The sequence below is a fragment of the Monomorium pharaonis genome, chromosome 6 (genome assembly GCF_013373865.1).
Source record: "Monomorium pharaonis isolate MP-MQ-018 chromosome 6, ASM1337386v2, whole genome shotgun sequence".
In the NCBI taxonomy this organism is placed as follows: Eukaryota; Metazoa; Arthropoda; class Insecta; order Hymenoptera; family Formicidae; genus Monomorium; species Monomorium pharaonis.
Window position 1 is genome coordinate 3,808,004 of NC_050472.1, and position 18,458 is coordinate 3,826,461.

Genomic DNA, 18,458 nt, shown 5'->3' on the forward strand with positions numbered 1-18,458 from the left:
GAGAGTCGCTGTCCTCGTTAAAATTTGTGTACCCAAGTTAAACGTTAAACTCGATCTTGTTTAGACCTGTTTAAAACATTAAGAAAAAACAATGCCAGAGTACGAGAACTGTGAGAATTTTCGCCAGATATGTAAAAACTATCCAGAACGACAATAAAAATTAATTTTCGTGCTGATTTCAGCCTCTTAAAATTGTGTACACAAGTTAGAACGTTAGAACTCTGTTTAAACATTAAGAAAAAACAATGCAGAATACGAGAACTGTCGAGAATTGTCGCCAGATATCTAAAAATTATCCAGCACGACAATTAAAATTAATTTTCGTGCTGATTTCAGCCTCTTAAAATTTTGTACACAAGTTAGAACGTTAGAACTCTGTTTAAACATTAAGAAAAAACAATGCAGAGTACGAGAACTGTGAAGAATTTTCGCCAGATATGTAAAAACTATCCAGAACGACAATAAAATTAATTTTCGTGCTGATTTCAGCCTCTTAAATTGTGTACACAAGTTAGAACGTTAGAACTCTGTTAAACATTAAGAAAAAACAATGCAGAATACGAGAACTGTCGAGAATTGTCGCCAGATATCTAAAAACTATCCAGCACGACAATTAAAATTAATTTTCGTGCTGATTTCAGCCTCTTAAAATTGTGTACACAAGTTAGACGTTAGAACTCTGTTTAAACATTAAAAAAAACAATGCAGAGTACGAGAACTGTCGAGAAATGTCGCCAGATATCTAAAAACTATCCAGCACGACAATTAAAATTAATTTTCGTGCTGATTTCAGCCTCTTAAAATTGTGTACACAAGTTAGAACGTTAGAACTCTGTTTAAACATTAAGAAAAAACAATGCAGAGTACGAGAACTGTCGAGAAATGTCGCCAGATATCTAAAAACTATCCAGCACGACAATTAAATTAATTTTCGTGCTGATTTCAGCCTCTTAAAATTGTGTACACAAGATAGAACGTTAGAACTCTGTTTAAACATTAAGAAAAAAACAATGCAGAATACGAGAACTGTGAAGAATTTTTGCCAAATATGTAAAAACTATCCAGCACGACAATTAAAATTAATTTTCGTGCTGATTTCAGCCTCTTAAAATTGGGTACACAAGTTAGAACGTTAGAACTCTGTTTAAACATTAAGAAAAAACAAAGCAGAATACGAGAACTGTCGAGAATTGTCGCCAAATATGTAAAAACTATCCAGCACGACAATTAAAATTAATTTTCGTGCTGATTTCAGCCTCTTAAAATTGTGTACACAAGTTAGAACGTTAGAACTCTGTTTAAACATTAAGAAAAAACAATGCAGAATACGAGAACTGTCGAGAATTGTCGCCAGATATCTAAAAATTATCCAGCACGACAATTAAAATTAATTTTCGTGCTGATTTCAGCCTCTTAAAATTTTGTACACAAGTTAGAACGTTAGAACTCTGTTTAAACATTAAGAAAAAACAATGCAGAATACGAGAACTGTCGAGAATTGTCGCCAGATATCTAAAACGATCCAGCACGACAATTAAAATTAATTTTCGTGCTGATTTCAGCCTCTTAAAATTGTGTACACAAGTTCGAACGTTAGAACTCTGTTAAACATTAAGAAAAAACAATGCAGAGTACGAGAACTGTCGAGAAATGTCGCCAGATATCTAAAAACTATCCAGCACGACAATTAAATTTAATTTTCGTGCTGATTTCAGCCTCTTAAAATTGTGTACACAAGTTAGAACGTTAGAACTCTGTTTAAACATTAAGAAAAAACAATGCAGAGTACGAGAACTGTGAAGAATTTTCGCCAGATATGTAAAAACTATCCAGAACGACAATAAAAATTAATTTTCGTGCTGATTTCAGCCTCTTAAAATTGTGTACACAAGTTAGAACGTTAGAACTCTGTTTAAACATTAAGAAAAAACAATGCAGAATACGAGAACTGTCGAGAATTGTCGCCAGATATCTAAAAACTATCCAGCACGACAATTAAAATTAATTTTCGTGCTGATTTCAGCCTCTTAAAATTGTGTACACAAGTTAGAACGTTAGAACTCTGTTTAAACATTAAAAAAAAACAATGCAGAGTACGAGAACTGTCGAGAAATGTCGCCAGATATCTAAAAACTATCCAGCACGACAATTAAAATTAATTTTCGTGCTGATTTCAGCCTCTTAAAATTGTGTACACAAGTTAGAACGTTAGAACTCTGTTTAAACATTAAGAAAAAACAATGCAGAGTACGAGAACTGTCGAGAAATGTCGCCAGATATCTAAAAACTATCCAGCACGACAATTAAAATTAATTTTCGTGCTGATTTCAGCCTCTTAAAATTGTGTACACAAGATAGAACGTTAGAACTCTGTTTAAACATTAAGAAAAAACAATGCAGAATACGAGAACTGTGAAGAATTTTTGCCAAATATGTAAAAACTATCCAGCACGACAATTAAAATTAATTTTCGTGCTGATTTCAGCCTCTTAAAATTGGGTACACAAGTTAGAACGTTAGAACTCTGTTTAAACATTAAGAAAAAACAAAGCAGAATACGAGAACTGTCGAGAATTGTCGCCAAATATGTAAAAACTATCCAGCACGACAATTAAAATTAATTTTCGTGCTGATTTCAGCCTCTTAAAATTGTGTACACAAGTTAGAACGTTAGAACTCTGTTTAAACATTAAGAAAAAACAATGCAGAATACGAGAACTGTCGAGAATTGTCGCCAGATATCTAAAAATTATCCAGCACGACAATTAAAATTAATTTTCGTGCTGATTTCAGCCTCTTAAAATTTTGTACACAAGTTAGAACGTTAGAACTCTGTTTAAACATTAAGAAAAAACAATGCAGAATACGAGAACTGTCGAGAATTGTCGCCAGATATCTAAAACGATCCAGCACGACAATTAAAATTAATTTTCGTGCTGATTTCAGCCTCTTAAAATTGTGTACACAAGTTCGAACGTTAGAACTCTGTTTAAACATTAAGAAAAAACAATGCAGAATACGAGAACTGTCGAGAATTGTCGCCAGATATCTAAAAACTATCCAGCACGACAATTAAAATTAATTTTCGTGCTGATTTCAGCCTCTTAAAATTGTGTACACAAGTTAGAACGTTAGAACTCTGTTTAAACATTAAGAAAAAACAATGCAGAGTACGAGAACTGTCGAGAAATGTCGCCAGATATCTAAAAACTATCCAGCACGACAATTAAATTTAATTTTCGTGCTGATTTCAGCCTCTTAAAATTGTGTACACAAGTTAGAACGTTAGAACTCTGTTTAAACATTAAGAAAAAACAATGCAGAGTACGAGAACTGTGAAGAATTTTCGCCAGATATGTAAAAACTATCCAGAACGACAATAAAAATTAATTTTCGTGCTGATTTCAGCCTCTTAAAATTGTGTACACAAGTTAGAACGTTAGAACTCTGTTTAAACATTAAGAAAAAACAATGCAGAATACGAGAACTGTCGAGAATTGTCGCCAGATATCTAAAAATTATCCAGCACGACAATTAAAATTAATTTTCGTGCTGATTTCAGCCTCTTAAAATTTTGTACACAAGTTAGAACGTTAGAACTCTGTTTAAACATTAAGAAAAAACAATGCAGAGTACGAGAACTGTGAAGAATTTTCGCCAGATATGTAAAAACTATCCAGAACGACAATAAAAATTAATTTTCGTGCTGATTTCAGCCTCTTAAAATTGTGTACACAAGTTAGAACGTTAGAACTCTGTTTAAACATTAAGAAAAAACAATGCAGAATACGAGAACTGTCGAGAATTGTCGCCAGATATCTAAAAATTATCCAGCACGACAATTAAAATTAATTTTCGTGCTGATTTCAGCCTCTTAAAATTTTGTACACAAGTTAGAACGTTAGAACTCTGTTTAAACATTAAGAAAAAACAATGCAGAATACGAGAACTGTCGAGAATTGTCGCCAGATATCTAAAACGATCCAGCACGACAATTAAAATTAATTTTCGTGCTGATTTCAGCCTCTTAAAATTGTGTACACAAGTTCGAACGTTAGAACTCTGTTTAAACATTAAGAAAAAACAATGCAGAATACGAGAACTGTCGAGAATTGTCGCCAGATATCTAAAAACTATCCAGCACGACAATTAAATTTAATTTTCGTGCTGATTTCAGCCTCTTAAAATTGTGTACACAAGTTAGAACGTTAGAACTCTGTTTAAACATTAAAAAAAAACAATGCAGAGTACGAGAACTGTCGAGAAATGTCGCCAGATATCTAAAAACTATCCAGCACGACAATTAAAATTAATTTTTGTGCTGATTTCATCCTCTTAAAATTGTGTACATAAGTTTAAACGATAGAACTCTGTTTAAACATTAAAAAAAAACAATGCAGAATACGAGAACTGTGGAGAATTGTCGCCAGATATCTAAAAACTATCCAGCACGACAATTAAAATTAATTTTCGTGCTGATTTCAGCCTCTTAAAATTGTGTACACAAGTTAGAACGTTAGAACTCTGTTTAAACATTAAGAAAAAACAATGCAGAATACGAGAACTGTCGAGAATTGTCGCCAAATATGTAAAAACTATCCAGCACGACAATTAAAATTAATTTTCGTGCTGATTTCAGTTTCTTAAAATTGTGTACACAAGTTTATACGATAGAACTCTGTTTAAACATTAAGAAAAAACAATGCAGAATACGAGAACTGTCGAGAATTGTCGCCAGATATCTAAAAACTATTCAGCACGACAATTAAAATTAATTTTCGTGCTGATTTCAGCCTCTTAAAATTGTGTACACAAGTTAGAACGTTAGAACTCTGTTTAAACATTAAAAAAAAACAATGCAGAATACGAGAACTGTCGAGAATTGTCGCCAGATATCTAAAAACTATCCAGCACGACAATTAAAATAAATTTTCGTGCTGATTTCAGCCTCTTAAAATTTTGTACACAAGTTAGAACGTTAGAACTCTGTTTAAACATTAAGAAAAAACAATGCAGAATACGAGAACTGTAGAGAATTGTCGCCAGATATCTAAAACGATCCAGCACGACAATTAAAATTAATTTTCGTGCTGATTTCAGCCTCTTAAAATTGTGTACACAAGTTAGAACGTTAGAACTCTGTTTAAACATTAAGAAAAAACAATGCAGAGTACGAGAACTGTGAAGAATTTTCGCCAGATATGTAAAAACTATCCAGCACGACAATTAAAATTAATTTTCGTGCTGATTTCAGCCTCTTAAAATTGTGTACACAAGTTAGAACGTTAGAACTCTGTTTAAACATTAAGAAAAAACAATGCAGAATACGAGAACTGTCGAAAATTGTCGCCAGATATCTAAAAACTAACCAGCACGACAATTAAAATTAATTTTCGTGCTGATTTCAGCCTCTTAAAATTGTGTACACAAGTTTAAACGATAGAACTCTGTTTAAACATTAAGAAAAAACAATGCAGAGTACGTCACGCCGCTACTAAGCTTTATCTGGAATTTAGCTGTCAAATTCACTTTCAGTTAAAATATCTCAGAAACTAAAATCATAATCAAAAATCTAATGGCAATTTTGTTATATAATATTGATGTCAGCTTTCGATTGCGACCACTCCGATTAAAATTGGTACACTCATTTTTGAGATTTCGTAATCTCTTGCGCGAAAAAGCTCACTTGGATCACTTGGATATTTTCCACAGATCACATGTACACACACACGTAAAGCCAGTTTGTCGTTCAAGGGGCTTCACAATGTTCCTACATACAATTTTATAAAATTAAAATAAAATTATTTCGTAATGTAAGTGGTGAATATTGGTACGCGAAAAAATATAATAAACTTGATAATTCTAAGATCTTGTGATCTCTTGCGCAAAAAAGCTCACTTGAGTTATTTTCCACGCATTCACATATACATGCACACACACACCCAAAGCCGGTTTGTCCTTCAAGGGGCTTCACAATGTGCCTACATATAATTTTATAAAACTAAAATAAAAATTATTTTGTAATATATGTGGTGAATATTGGTATGCGAAAAAATATAATAAACTTAATAATTCTGTGATCGTGAGATTTCTTGCGCGAAAAAGCTTATTTGAGTTATTTTCTACAAATTCACATGTACATGCACACACACACGCAAAGCCGGTGTGTCCTTCAAGGGGCTTCACAATGTGCTTACATATAATTTTATAAAACTAAACATATAAAAAATTATTTTATGATATAAATAGTGAATTTGGTATGCGAGAAAAGTATAATAAGTTAACAAAAATAAAATAAATATATAACATAAACAAATACATGATATATGTGTAAATGTCAAAAATATTAATATAAAAATTAATAATAAAATTACAACGTCTGAATGTGAGTAATGTAAGTGATATTATTAGTACACGAAAAAATTTAATAAAATTAATAAAAATAAAATAAATAAATAATAATAACAAATAATATACATAATATATATGTAATAAATGTCAAAAATATTAATAAAAAATTTTTATCTGTCAATGCAAATAAGTATAAAAATATTTGTGCAATCTTTTATCACGGTGAAAATATAATAGATGGACATTACACAAACATGATATGTACTAAAAACGCAAAATGGATGTTAATAAATGATTTAAGTATAAAGAAATGCAATTGGCCTTGAAATGCTAAAAATGCATTCATATTTTTTGCAGAACAAATAAAATAAAATAAATTATGGAAAATATATACATATATACATACATACATATCAAATTAACACATTAAAAAATATGTATAATAAAACTTAATGTAATTAAAAAAAGAAGTAACTCTTTAATTTTTACAAAAAGGAGTGAAATCCCTTAAAAAAACCTTAAAAAGGTAAAAAAGATACGCCAAGTACATAAATGCGTGCTTTCCAAAATAAATTTGAGATCAATATAGTTAGCCAAGTATATTTTAAAAAACTTAAAGAAGTTTAATAAACATCTATTTAAAAATTGCTTAAACGGGCTTGATGATTAAATGATTAAAATCAACCAACGGGATTATAGTGAAGCAAAAACTTGGCGTGCCCGGCTCATATTTTTTCTGAATTTCCAAGGCTCTATGTTATTGATATTGATAAATATATATACAAGAATGCAATTAATGTGACTCGGATATTGTTTTACTATCTGTCAATTTCTGCTTTATTATATGTTATCACTTATATTCCCATTTTTCACATAATTTTTGAATAGAACCATTTTTGAATGCGTTTATATACTTGACATATACACTTGACATATCTTTTTTAACTTTGTGAAGTTTTTCATAAGTTATTATTTTTTTTATTATTTTATTCGTACAAATAATTTTCATATTGTATAACATTGATCATTTTAAGTCGGGCGTTTTAAGCCGGGCACGCCAAGTTTTTGCTTCACTATAATCCCGTTGGTTGATTTTAATCATTTAATCATCAAGCCCGTTTAAGCAATTTTTAAATAGATGTTTATTAAACTTCTTTAAGTCTTTTAAAATATACTTGGCTAACTATATTGATCTCAAATTTATTTTGGAAAGCACGCATTTATGTACTTGGCGTATCTTTTTTACCTTTTTAAGGTTTTTTTAAGGGATTTCACTCCTTTTTGTAAAAATTAAAGAGTTACTTCTTTTTTTAATTACATTAAGTTTTATTATACATATTTTTTAATGTGTTAATTTGATATGTATGTATGTATATATGTATATATTTTCCATAATTTATTTTATTTTATTTGTTCTGCAAAAAATATGAATGCATTTTTAGCATTTCAAGGCCAATTGCATTTCTTTATACTTAAATCATTTATTAACATCCATTTTGCGTTTTTAGTACATATCATGTTTGTGTAATGTCCATCTATTATATTTTCACCGTGATAAAAGATTGCACAAATATTTTTATACTTATTTGCATTGACAGATAAAAATTTTTTATTAATATTTTTGACATTTATTACATATATATTATGTATATTATTTGTTATTATTATTTATTTATTTTATTTTTATTAATTTTATTAAATTTTTTCGTGTACTAATAATATCACTTACATTACTCACATTCAGACGTTGTAATTTTATTATTAATTTTTATATTAATATTTTTGACATTTACACATATATCATGTATTTGTTTATGTTATATATTTATTTTATTTTTGTTAACTTATTATACTTTTCTCGCATACCAAATTCACTATTTATATCATAAAATAATTTTTTATATGTTTAGTTTTATAAAATTATATGTAAGCACATTGTGAAGCCCCTTGAAGGACACACCGGCTTTGCGTGTGTGTGTGCATGTACATGTGAATTTGTAGAAAATAACTCAAATAAGCTTTTTCGCGCAAGAAATCTCACGATCACAGAATTATTAAGTTTATTATATTTTTTCGCATACCAATATTCACCACATATATTACAAAATAATTTTTATTTTAGTTTTATAAAATTATATGTAGGCACATTGTGAAGCCCCTTGAAGGACAAACCGGCTTTGGGTGTGTGTGTGCATGTATATGTGAATGCGTGGAAAATAACTCAAGTGAGCTTTTTTGCGCAAGAGATCACAAGATCTTAGAATTATCAAGTTTATTATATTTTTTCGCGTACCAATATTCACCACTTACATTACGAAATAATTTTATTTTAATTTTATAAAATTGTATGTAGGAACATTGTGAAGCCCCTTGAACGACAAACTGGCTTTACGTGTGTGTGTACATGTGATCTGTGGAAAATATCCAAGTGATCCAAGTGAGCTTTTTCGCGCAAGAGATTACGAAATCTCAAAAATGAGTGTACCAATTTTAATCGGAGTGGTCGCAATCGAAAGCTGACATCAATATTATATAACAAAATTGCCATTAGATTTTTGATTATGATTTTAGTTTCTGAGATATTTTAACTGAAAGTGAATTTGACAGCTAAATTCCAGATAAAGCTTAGTAGCGGCGTGACATTTGCGCAGTGAAGTTTGCATCATTTGCATCATGCAGCAAAATTCTTTATGTACTTGGCGTCGCGCCGCTACCGCGTCGCTTGATGTTTACAGGGGCGATCTGAATCAAACAAATTTCAGGCTTGAATTCTAAATTCCATCGATATGCATGATGTATATTTATCAATTTTTCTATTACCGCGATATACTGTGGCGTTTTTGATTCCGGGACTGTCGACTGATATATCTAATTTCGATTTATATCTCCTTATTAAACGATGTTCAATCTAAAACTGACGCGGGAAAGACTCGAAGAAACAATTGCGTGAAATCCTGTCTGTCGAGAAAGAGAGAAACTCGTAGATAAAAGAATCGATTCCACTCAATAAGATAAAGAAACACACCAGCACACCACATATATCGCTAACGATGACATCCACCACTGTATTGTTACGCAATGAAGGACGTAAAATTGTTTAGATAACCGTATTTGCGATCCAACAACTTCCACGAGCTCGATTCGTTTGCTTTCCCGATTTCACCACGAAACAGCTGCGTGTGCGTTCGGCTCTCGATGTACACTGTACCTCTCGATTTACGTATGTGTCTACTTTGTTTGGCAAACAAAACTTGAAAGTGGAGCTCGGGCAAATATTTTTCTCACAATACGTACTGCTTCAACGCGACTTATTTCTTTTGCTAATTGATATATCATTAATTGTCAACTAATAATACAATTTAATTATGAATATAATCGCATATAGAAACTAAAATATAACGCAAACGAGTAAAAAAAAATTAAAGATCATTTTAATTAAATAATAAACACGAACTTCCGCAGCGTTTTTACATTTGTGACGACAAATTTCTGATAGATTTCTAGAAGAAAAAAAAAATCGCCCAACGTGGGGCTCGAACCCACGACCCTGAGATTAAGAGTCTCATGCTCTACCGACTGAGCTAGCCGGGCTATTGGAAAGGTGCACTATTTTCCTCGAGATATCGTCAACACCTGCATTTTAAATACAATTAAGAAAATTGAGAAAATTTGCAATATACGCATATGCACATAATTGAATAATTCTACAAATTTAATAAATTCCGTTTGCGCTTAATGAGACTTCATTTAATTGTGTATTTTACATTCAACCCTAATTAAGTATCTTAATTTTCAAACGGAGTCCGTACTCGATCATTCCTACATTACATTATTAATGCAAATAAAACATTATTAATTATTTGCGCATGCAATAAGCGGGACTATTTGTGTAAAATTAGTAGCTTTCGTGATGTGTCGTTTTTAATTATTTTAAATATACCTATTGTTCAAAAATTAGGGGTTTCATTAAAAGATTATAAAGTAGTGCGGGGAATAGAATATTATAACTGGATAAAAGCAGCCTTATCGCGCGTAATAAATTTTCCCTTATCGCACAATATGAACACGACGCGCGCATAAAAAGAGAGTCTAATAAGACCATAAGCGCGGACCATAAGCGAGACTACCGCCAGACACTTCTAATAATTAATATCACAAGTGTCGCAGAATTACTGATCGTAACACCGCCGTGTATACAGTGTTCTTTGAGAAAAATGACAAAAGATTTTATAACTAATTATCTTCTCCACATTATATACGAATTTAATTTAACACTTCTATTTCATCTCATTATCAATTATTGCAGTTTCAATAATTAAAATGCAAGTTGAATATTTGGAAATATTGAATAATCTACATCAAAAGAAAGAACCAAAGGGAATCCAATAATCGATACTTTTCGTAGTGTGATATTATAACTAAATAATAAATGTATTGCTTCATTCTTCTGAAAATGATTAAGTCATCACGCGCATTGAGCATTAAACATCTAAATTAAACGTAAAATAAATTATATTAAAAAAATTTTTGAAATACTTTTGGTTGTATCTCCGTCACCTTGAAACTTGCCTTGAAATCATCTTGTTAGAAGAAAGGAATGGGGGCTCATTAGTAGAACAAATTCTGTCGCGTTTCTCAAGACACCTCGTGTACTCCAGCAGTTGTACGGGCGAATATGTAAATTGCGTCTAACGCGTAAATTGCTATCTGGTCCCTTTTAAGCACTCCGGCCATAGGCGCTTAAACCGCCGCCGGCGCTTTCCATCGGAAATGCGCGAGTTTACATTAAGCTGCCGAGGATATGCGACAATAGTAAATTCACACAGCGACGGTGAGCATTGCCGGTGGCGTACTACTCTGCGTGCGGAATAATCGATCCACGCGCAACCCCATAACTCCTCCCGTCGTCTTTTTGGGCAAGCCCCGTCCTTTAAAGCCTCTTTCGCCGTATCTCACGGAGCTTTCTAGTCTAGAGTTATCGCGCCGCCGTGGGATAAACACCGATTCGAATAACCACGCCACGCTCTAAACCGTTCTAAGCCACGGGGGCGTCCTCGCATTATCGATTGTTGCAAAGTCCTGCGAGTTACGCGAATTCGAGGCATGGTTGAAGTGGAGACATGTGCGAAGAGACGTCTTGCTTTTGTAATAAAATTAACGTTGTTTGCTCACCGAGCATTTGTATAAAATGGGGAAAAATTAATAACAAACTCTTCAATGAGTTCTGGAGCAAAATTTGTAAAAAAAAAATATATATATATATTAGGAACATCGTCATTAAAAAGAGAGTTTAAGCCAAGAGAGAAAATTACAAAAATAAGAAATCTCTATACTCACTATACTATCGAGGATTTCTTGAAAAAGTATTTCCTAGAATATGTCTAAACGGACGTTCGATAATATCGTAATTATACTTAATAGAAATTATAAGGTATACAATTTTTTTAACAAATTAGAGATTCATATAATCCGCGTCAGAGTGAATACTTGTATAGTTAAAAATATAAAATATATAATATGTTAAAATTAATTAATATTTGGAATATATATATATACAAGACTATTAGAAAACACGATTAATTTTAATAAATTCATTATTCATCCCAATATAAAAATATAGTAAATCATAATATATAGAATCTAAATTCTGTAGTATGGAATTTGATAAAATATAATTATTTTATATGATGTGTTCTAATAATTTTTTTTCTAGTCCATTGTCTGTAACAAATAATATCATATATTGTAACATTAAGATATTGCTTTGTTACTATTCTGTTCCATTTTAGTAATGCAGAATATGTACATTATATATATGTATTCGCGATTTGAGTAACATATTTCATTGTTGAAATAAAAAATATAATTGTTTATTTATAAAAATATAAAAGAGGAACATTTAGCACGTACGATAAATTATTAATTCACAATTACATTAAACAGAAGTTTTATAGTGTTATTAAAAAAAATACGACGAGGATGGGATTCGAACCCACGCGTGCAGAGCACATTGGATTAGCAGTCCAACGCCTTAACCACTCGGCCACCTCGTCAAGCGGTGAATTTTTGTTTCAATCTGGAGACTATAATGCGTCCCAAATTTATCCATCATTTCATTATTTTTTAAATAATACAATGATAATCGACTTAAAAAAATAATTTTTAATTTCGTTATAATAATTTCTATTATATTTTTATTATATTAAAAATTATAACTCACACACTAGTGGCAAATATTATTCATGTTATTAAAAAATATTTATATTTATACAAGATTAAAGTTTTATTAATTAAAATAATTTATAAAAGTTAAATTATATATTTTTTTATATAAAAAATAACAATGTAATGATAAGTTATATCTGTAAAAAAATTTACTATATTGTCTTTATTGAATGTTATCCATTTCTTTCGTATAATTATAATTGAATTATTAGATAATATTGTGTAAAGCGAAATAATAGAACTTGCTATAACACAGTTGTGTAAATATCAATAACCCTCAATCATACTTAACATTAACGCATACTTCATCGGCCACGCGGATTGCAGCGTTTATCTACAGTCTGATTGGCAAACAAACGATAAATGCTTCTATATGGCTCTTTGTCGTGCGTATTGATAAATTGAAAAGAATGATTGTACAATGTAGCCCTGGTAATACGTCGTTTAGCCGTAATTACCGTCCTTGGTCACCGAAACTTTTATTACGAAAGTTTCAGCCAACTTGATAGCCAAGAAAGCAAGGTCCTGATTATTATACTTATATGCGTGCCGAAATAAAATTACCGTCTCCGCAGCGATAAAGTTACAATTACCCCGTGAAACCTAAATCTAATCTGGCAGAGCCTCCTTTAATCACGAAAGTTCTTACAAAAAATTCATAAAGTCAAAATTACTTTTATATTACGTATAATAAGCGAGGAAATGTTCGCTTGTTAGACTACGATGCTTTCGATTGTATTATGCATGAGACTTATTACTTGGAAATATTTAAAGAATGCAAAACTTTTTTTCTTGCTTACTTCTATGCAAATGAAACGTTTTATATTAAGAAGAGTATCATAAAAAAGTGTAAAATACAATTTCTTCACACTTTCGAATCTTCTAGTATATCTTTAAATAAGAAATATTACTTAAAAAATGGAATATATAGTATTAATATAGTATCGATATATTAATATATAATAAACGATATTAAGCTGCATACGATTCACGTGCGTAATTATCGGTTGTCGAGATACGGCGAGAAATTCCGTGATTGAACCTCAGTAAAGACGCAACTAGATGCACGTGCATGAGGATGAAAACAAAGAGACCGTTTCCATTCAGTTAATACCGTTATAATCATCTTGTGTCTGTCGAACTGACGAGGGTCGTGATTTAGCGTCGTAATCGTATCAATGTCAACGCATTCATCACCGGATTGAATTGCGATTGGTTCGAGTTGATAAACCAATTATATTCGTCTTCGTTGCTCGTGGCACGATCGAATTCGCGACTCTCATCAATGAAAATGACGCACAAAACTTAAATTTGTGTCTACATCTCCATACATTTTCTGCACTGAGAAAACTGTCCGATCAAATTATTCTTAAAAAAAAAAACACAAAAAAAACAGATATTTACGATTATTTAGATCGAATGTCCGAAAAAAATTAATTATTCATTTAAAAAGCGATGAACAGATATTTAATTTCTATTTCATTTTCCAACATTCCAAATTTTTTGAAATCTATGAATTATGTCGATAATCAATACTTCATATGATACTCGAAACTGCATAATATGACGAGTGCAAGAACTAGGAATGTTTTGCAGAGCAAGAAAATAAATCATACATAAGTTGAAAACAAGATAGCCTCGAAACTAATGCTCAGTTATGCTTGGCATTCGTATTTTTAATTGCATTATCCGTTTTAATCGGTCTGTTTAATTCGTTAAAAGAATTTTATGCGCGCCCTACTTTCTATACGAATATTCATTTATTTACTAAACCCTCCAAATTTTAAATATCACGATATTTCAGATGATGTTCAGTGAATAATTATGAATTCTTTTCTCACTTTAATTTTTTTTTTTTTTTTCGATATGACAGAACAAACACTATGGCGCGAGCTTTTTACGATAGTTTATTGGATTTAAATTTTGTGCATCGTGGAAAACTAAATACTGTAAAACAACGCATGTTACTCGTCTTTGTTTGGGTTTGCGGAATTCAATTCGATACTCTGAAATTCCGTGGTGATCGTCGGCAGAATTCCGCGGCAGCGAAATGGCGTCGTCGCGATTAATCGAAGCCGCGAAACGACAGATGGGACAGACGTTACCCACGGGACACCCGGCAGGATGAAAGCAGGTGCGTTTCTATAATTCCACGTCGCGGCATGCACGCGATATCATGAATAATGCAGCCGTGCATTATCGCGACGCGTGTGAGAAGATGCGAGAGTGAAGATCAATGCAAACGCGTCTAAATAATTACATACGCGTGTCACAAAGTGAGGAGCAAGAGGAGGGAAGGGAAGGGAGCGGAACCTGCCGTGAAACGAGTAAAACAGCCAATTAGGACCGCAATTTTATGCATGCTTTCTCGGTAATCGCTTATCTTCATTTTTGTCAATTTGTCGCTGCGCCAAACTGAGGTAAAGAGAGCAACATCCTTTTTTTCTCATTTAATTTAAAATATCTTATACCATATTTCCAATTTTTAAGAATCGATTCTCAAGATAAATTTTAAAGACTTTAATTAATAAAAATTTAATGTAAATTAATGTTGTAAATATACATTTTGTTTCAGTCTAAAAAACAAAACAGCTTGCGGTAAAAAGATAAAGTAAATATATTGATATTAAAATTCGTGCTTTTTCAACAAGAAATTAGATTATAAAACACGAATAAGAAGTCAGATTGAGTCAGTTACAGTTAATCTGCCAATTAATTAGAATTAGCAAGTTTCTATTCCAAAAGGAATCGCTTAAAATGGCAGCTGCTCCTTCGTCACAGCAGTCGAGCGACAAGTGGATACTTAATGAATATCTGCACTCAAGAACGTTGTGCGCTCGATAAATCTGAATTTCGACGAGGCGCAGCGTGTTCGCTTTTATTTGCTCCTTCGCGGGAGATTAATCGAGGTTGTTTAAACGGCCTGCGTTTCGTATCGACGTGTTAATCGAGTCTGTTTAATCGATTTTCAAATTTAATCTCTGCACAAATATATCCTGCGAATTGAAATCGCAAAAGTGATGAACGAAACTTAATCTTCTCTGTAATATTTATAAATTCATAGTTTACACAAAAAAGTTCTCTACTTGAATTTCTTATAAGTAACATGAAAAAAAATGCAGTAAAAAACATTCAACTTATATTATAAGAGAATGTCTTATATATCTGATCCAATATGGAATAATTAAAATTTAAACAAAAATGATTAGAGTTTGAAACTTGAACGTCGATAGAAATAAAGCGTCACGTGTGACGTCGCAAAATCGTGCCGTTCTTGCACAGAAATAAAAAATTTCTCTGTAAAGTAGCGAGTGTCGCGACACATCCTCGCACCTTGATTGATGTAGCAACACATGCCAACGTTTCGCGCGCACCCGATCTTCGCCCTTCGGCCTGCCCCGTCTCTTTAATTCGTAACGCGATGGTATCGCGATAATTGCTCGTTGCTCGAATAAACAGATCCGGGCTATAGCTCCTTATAAGGCTTACGGGCTTCACGCGGGGCACCGTGTGTGTATATAAATATAAAACGCGCGTGAGCATCATGCGGTCGCGATATCTGCATTCAATCAAACCCTTCGGCGCGATTGGCCAATCGCCGGGAAACCAGCCGGCTCTCCGAGACACGTCGGACGTGTCTCGTTTCGAAATTGCGTATTTGAAATCGTCGCGAAGAGATGCCTGATAAAAATTTCACGGGCGCCATTCATTCCCCGTCGAGGAGGAACGGTCGTGTTCGAAATTCGGACATTGTCCGCGCCGTTGATCCACGCGTATTGGCGATACACGTCGGGGGGAACCCCCTTCGGGGCTCGCTCGCTTATCTCGTGTCATAACAAACATAAACGGTTACGCCGATCGTTTTACAAGGCGTCTAGACGGTTCGATCGACGCGATAAAGATAAAGGAGCTGACTTTTTAATTACAAAATTATTTGGTAATTTAAGTACTTGAGAAATTTCGCAACATTCGCACAATAATGTTCGTTTTTTTTTAAATGCTGCACTAAAAATGATAATAAAACATTTTTGTGATCCTGCTTAAATATCATTATTCTTTAATGACACAAAAAAATTAATAGGACAGAATTTTAAAGATTGTAATATATGTAAATATATTAATTAATATAATTATGATAATATTATATTTAAAAAATTACGGGTGATACTATTGTTTCTAGACTACATTGTTAAATATCCATGTATTCTCACGTTGCAATAAATTATAGTCTGTACTTCATATAGCTATGCGATATGCTGTCGCGATTTCAGCCAACGGTTTCCCTATACGTGCAAACGTCTCAACTCACGTGTTGCACTTTCCCAAACAATAATGTATAATATATATGGTCCAACTATTTCACATTGGCAATCGCAGACTGTCCGTGCTATCGAGTCCATTTGTGTCACCTGCGCGAGAATTATTCCCATGTATGCATGGTGAGAATGCACATCTATAGAAATTTGCCCGTTCCCACATAGGTGGTAAATTCTATGGTTCATAAAGAGTGACTGCGCGATCGGATGGCTCGGAATTTATCTCGGAACGCTGGCGTTTACGGTGATTTAATTTCGTCGCCACTCTTTCGTTTTTCTTTTTAGAAATTCCATACAAAACGCAAAGTTTTCCATGTGATGCAAGTAGCAAACAATTGTAAAAGTTAAACCTTACTTTTAGATCAGATTTGTGCAGATTTTTACTTTCGAAGAAATTCATCCCAAAGATTTATTACACGCATGTGAAAACATTAAAAAGCTGAACTCCGTAGTGAGCAATGAAGCTTATCTACAGAACTTTGACGAAGAAAAAATAATCCTCCAAGATTAACGTAAAAAATTAAACACAATCTGCTTCGCGGCGCAATTACGTCTGCTCTTGCACACGAGATTACGCAATGTCCAATAACGAGGATAATCCCCGTTAGATCGAGTTTCATTCTTAGCCCGCGAACAATACGGACTTTTCCGCGATTTAGCAATTTTCTAGCCGGGTCTAATTGAGGATTTGTGTGGGACGTTTGCGATGGCAATCGCCTCCTCTCTTCGAGCCTGCCTACTCCGTTATCACCGTGCAGGGGCGAACAATGCGCGATTACTTCTCCGCCCGTATTACCATACGATCGTTAATGTTAATGAACGTCGCTACACGCTGACGCTAATTGCGCACTCTGTCGTGACCGTGTTTGGGACGGACGCTGGGCTAAATCAACGCAAATGAGACATTAGTGCCCCGTGGCTCGCGTTTTATTTCTGTTAATTAACAAGCACGCGGTGCTGAAATCGATCTACGGCGATCCGAGGCTTTAATATCACGAGTCGAGTATTACGGGTCTATAAGTATCACTCGGTGAAAGATAGATTTTCGCAATCGTCAAGCTATCTGTAAATCCAATATCTAATATCTAAATCATCCCACACCCAAATCACATCCCATATAACCAGACTGTAATTATCCTTCATCTCGCGGTAGACCGCTATCTATGGTATCGTAAATTACACGTTAGTGACAAATGGCGGTGAAAGTAGAGCGATCCGACGCTCGTATCCTGCCGATGCGTCTTGAGACGCGAAGGATCGTGGAATTCGATGAAGATGTTTCTTCAAAGCGTACGACGATCGCCGCGTGATCGCTAAAAAATGTATAAAGGTACCAACGCCTAGGCACCTGCGCTTGCGACAGGCACGAAGAGACAGACGGGCGTATCTCTCGATAAGGATACTTTCACTTCTAGGTCGAGGAAGCACGTAGGCACCCGCGAATTGGCGAGTGCACTACTCGGGAACGTCGAAGTTTCGCACGTTGAAAGATCGGGCTGGCGCCAAACGCCCAGACCGGTGTCGCCGCTGAATAAGGTCAACCGCGGCGTTATGCGCGTTGATTAA

General features: G+C 33.3%; 1 protein-coding gene and 2 non-coding genes across 3 annotated transcripts in view; 1 reads left to right on the forward strand and 2 right to left on the reverse strand.

Moving 5' to 3' along the window:
- The window catches only part of LOC114253729 (uncharacterized protein DDB_G0283357-like), a 69,266-nt gene extending 50,808 nt beyond the window's left edge, over positions 1 to 18,458 (forward strand). The window contains exon 6 of the mRNA XM_036288413.1: positions 18,308 to 18,458. Coding sequence (XP_036144306.1) covers positions 18,308 to 18,458 — 151 coding nt within the window. The remainder of the gene's footprint in view (positions 1 to 18,307) is intronic.
- Positions 9,870 to 9,942, reverse strand: Trnak-cuu. Its single transcript has one exon. It is a non-coding gene; the product is annotated as a tRNA-Lys (tRNA).
- On the reverse strand, positions 12,323 to 12,404 carry Trnas-gcu. The gene has a single exon. It is a non-coding gene; the product is annotated as a tRNA-Ser (tRNA).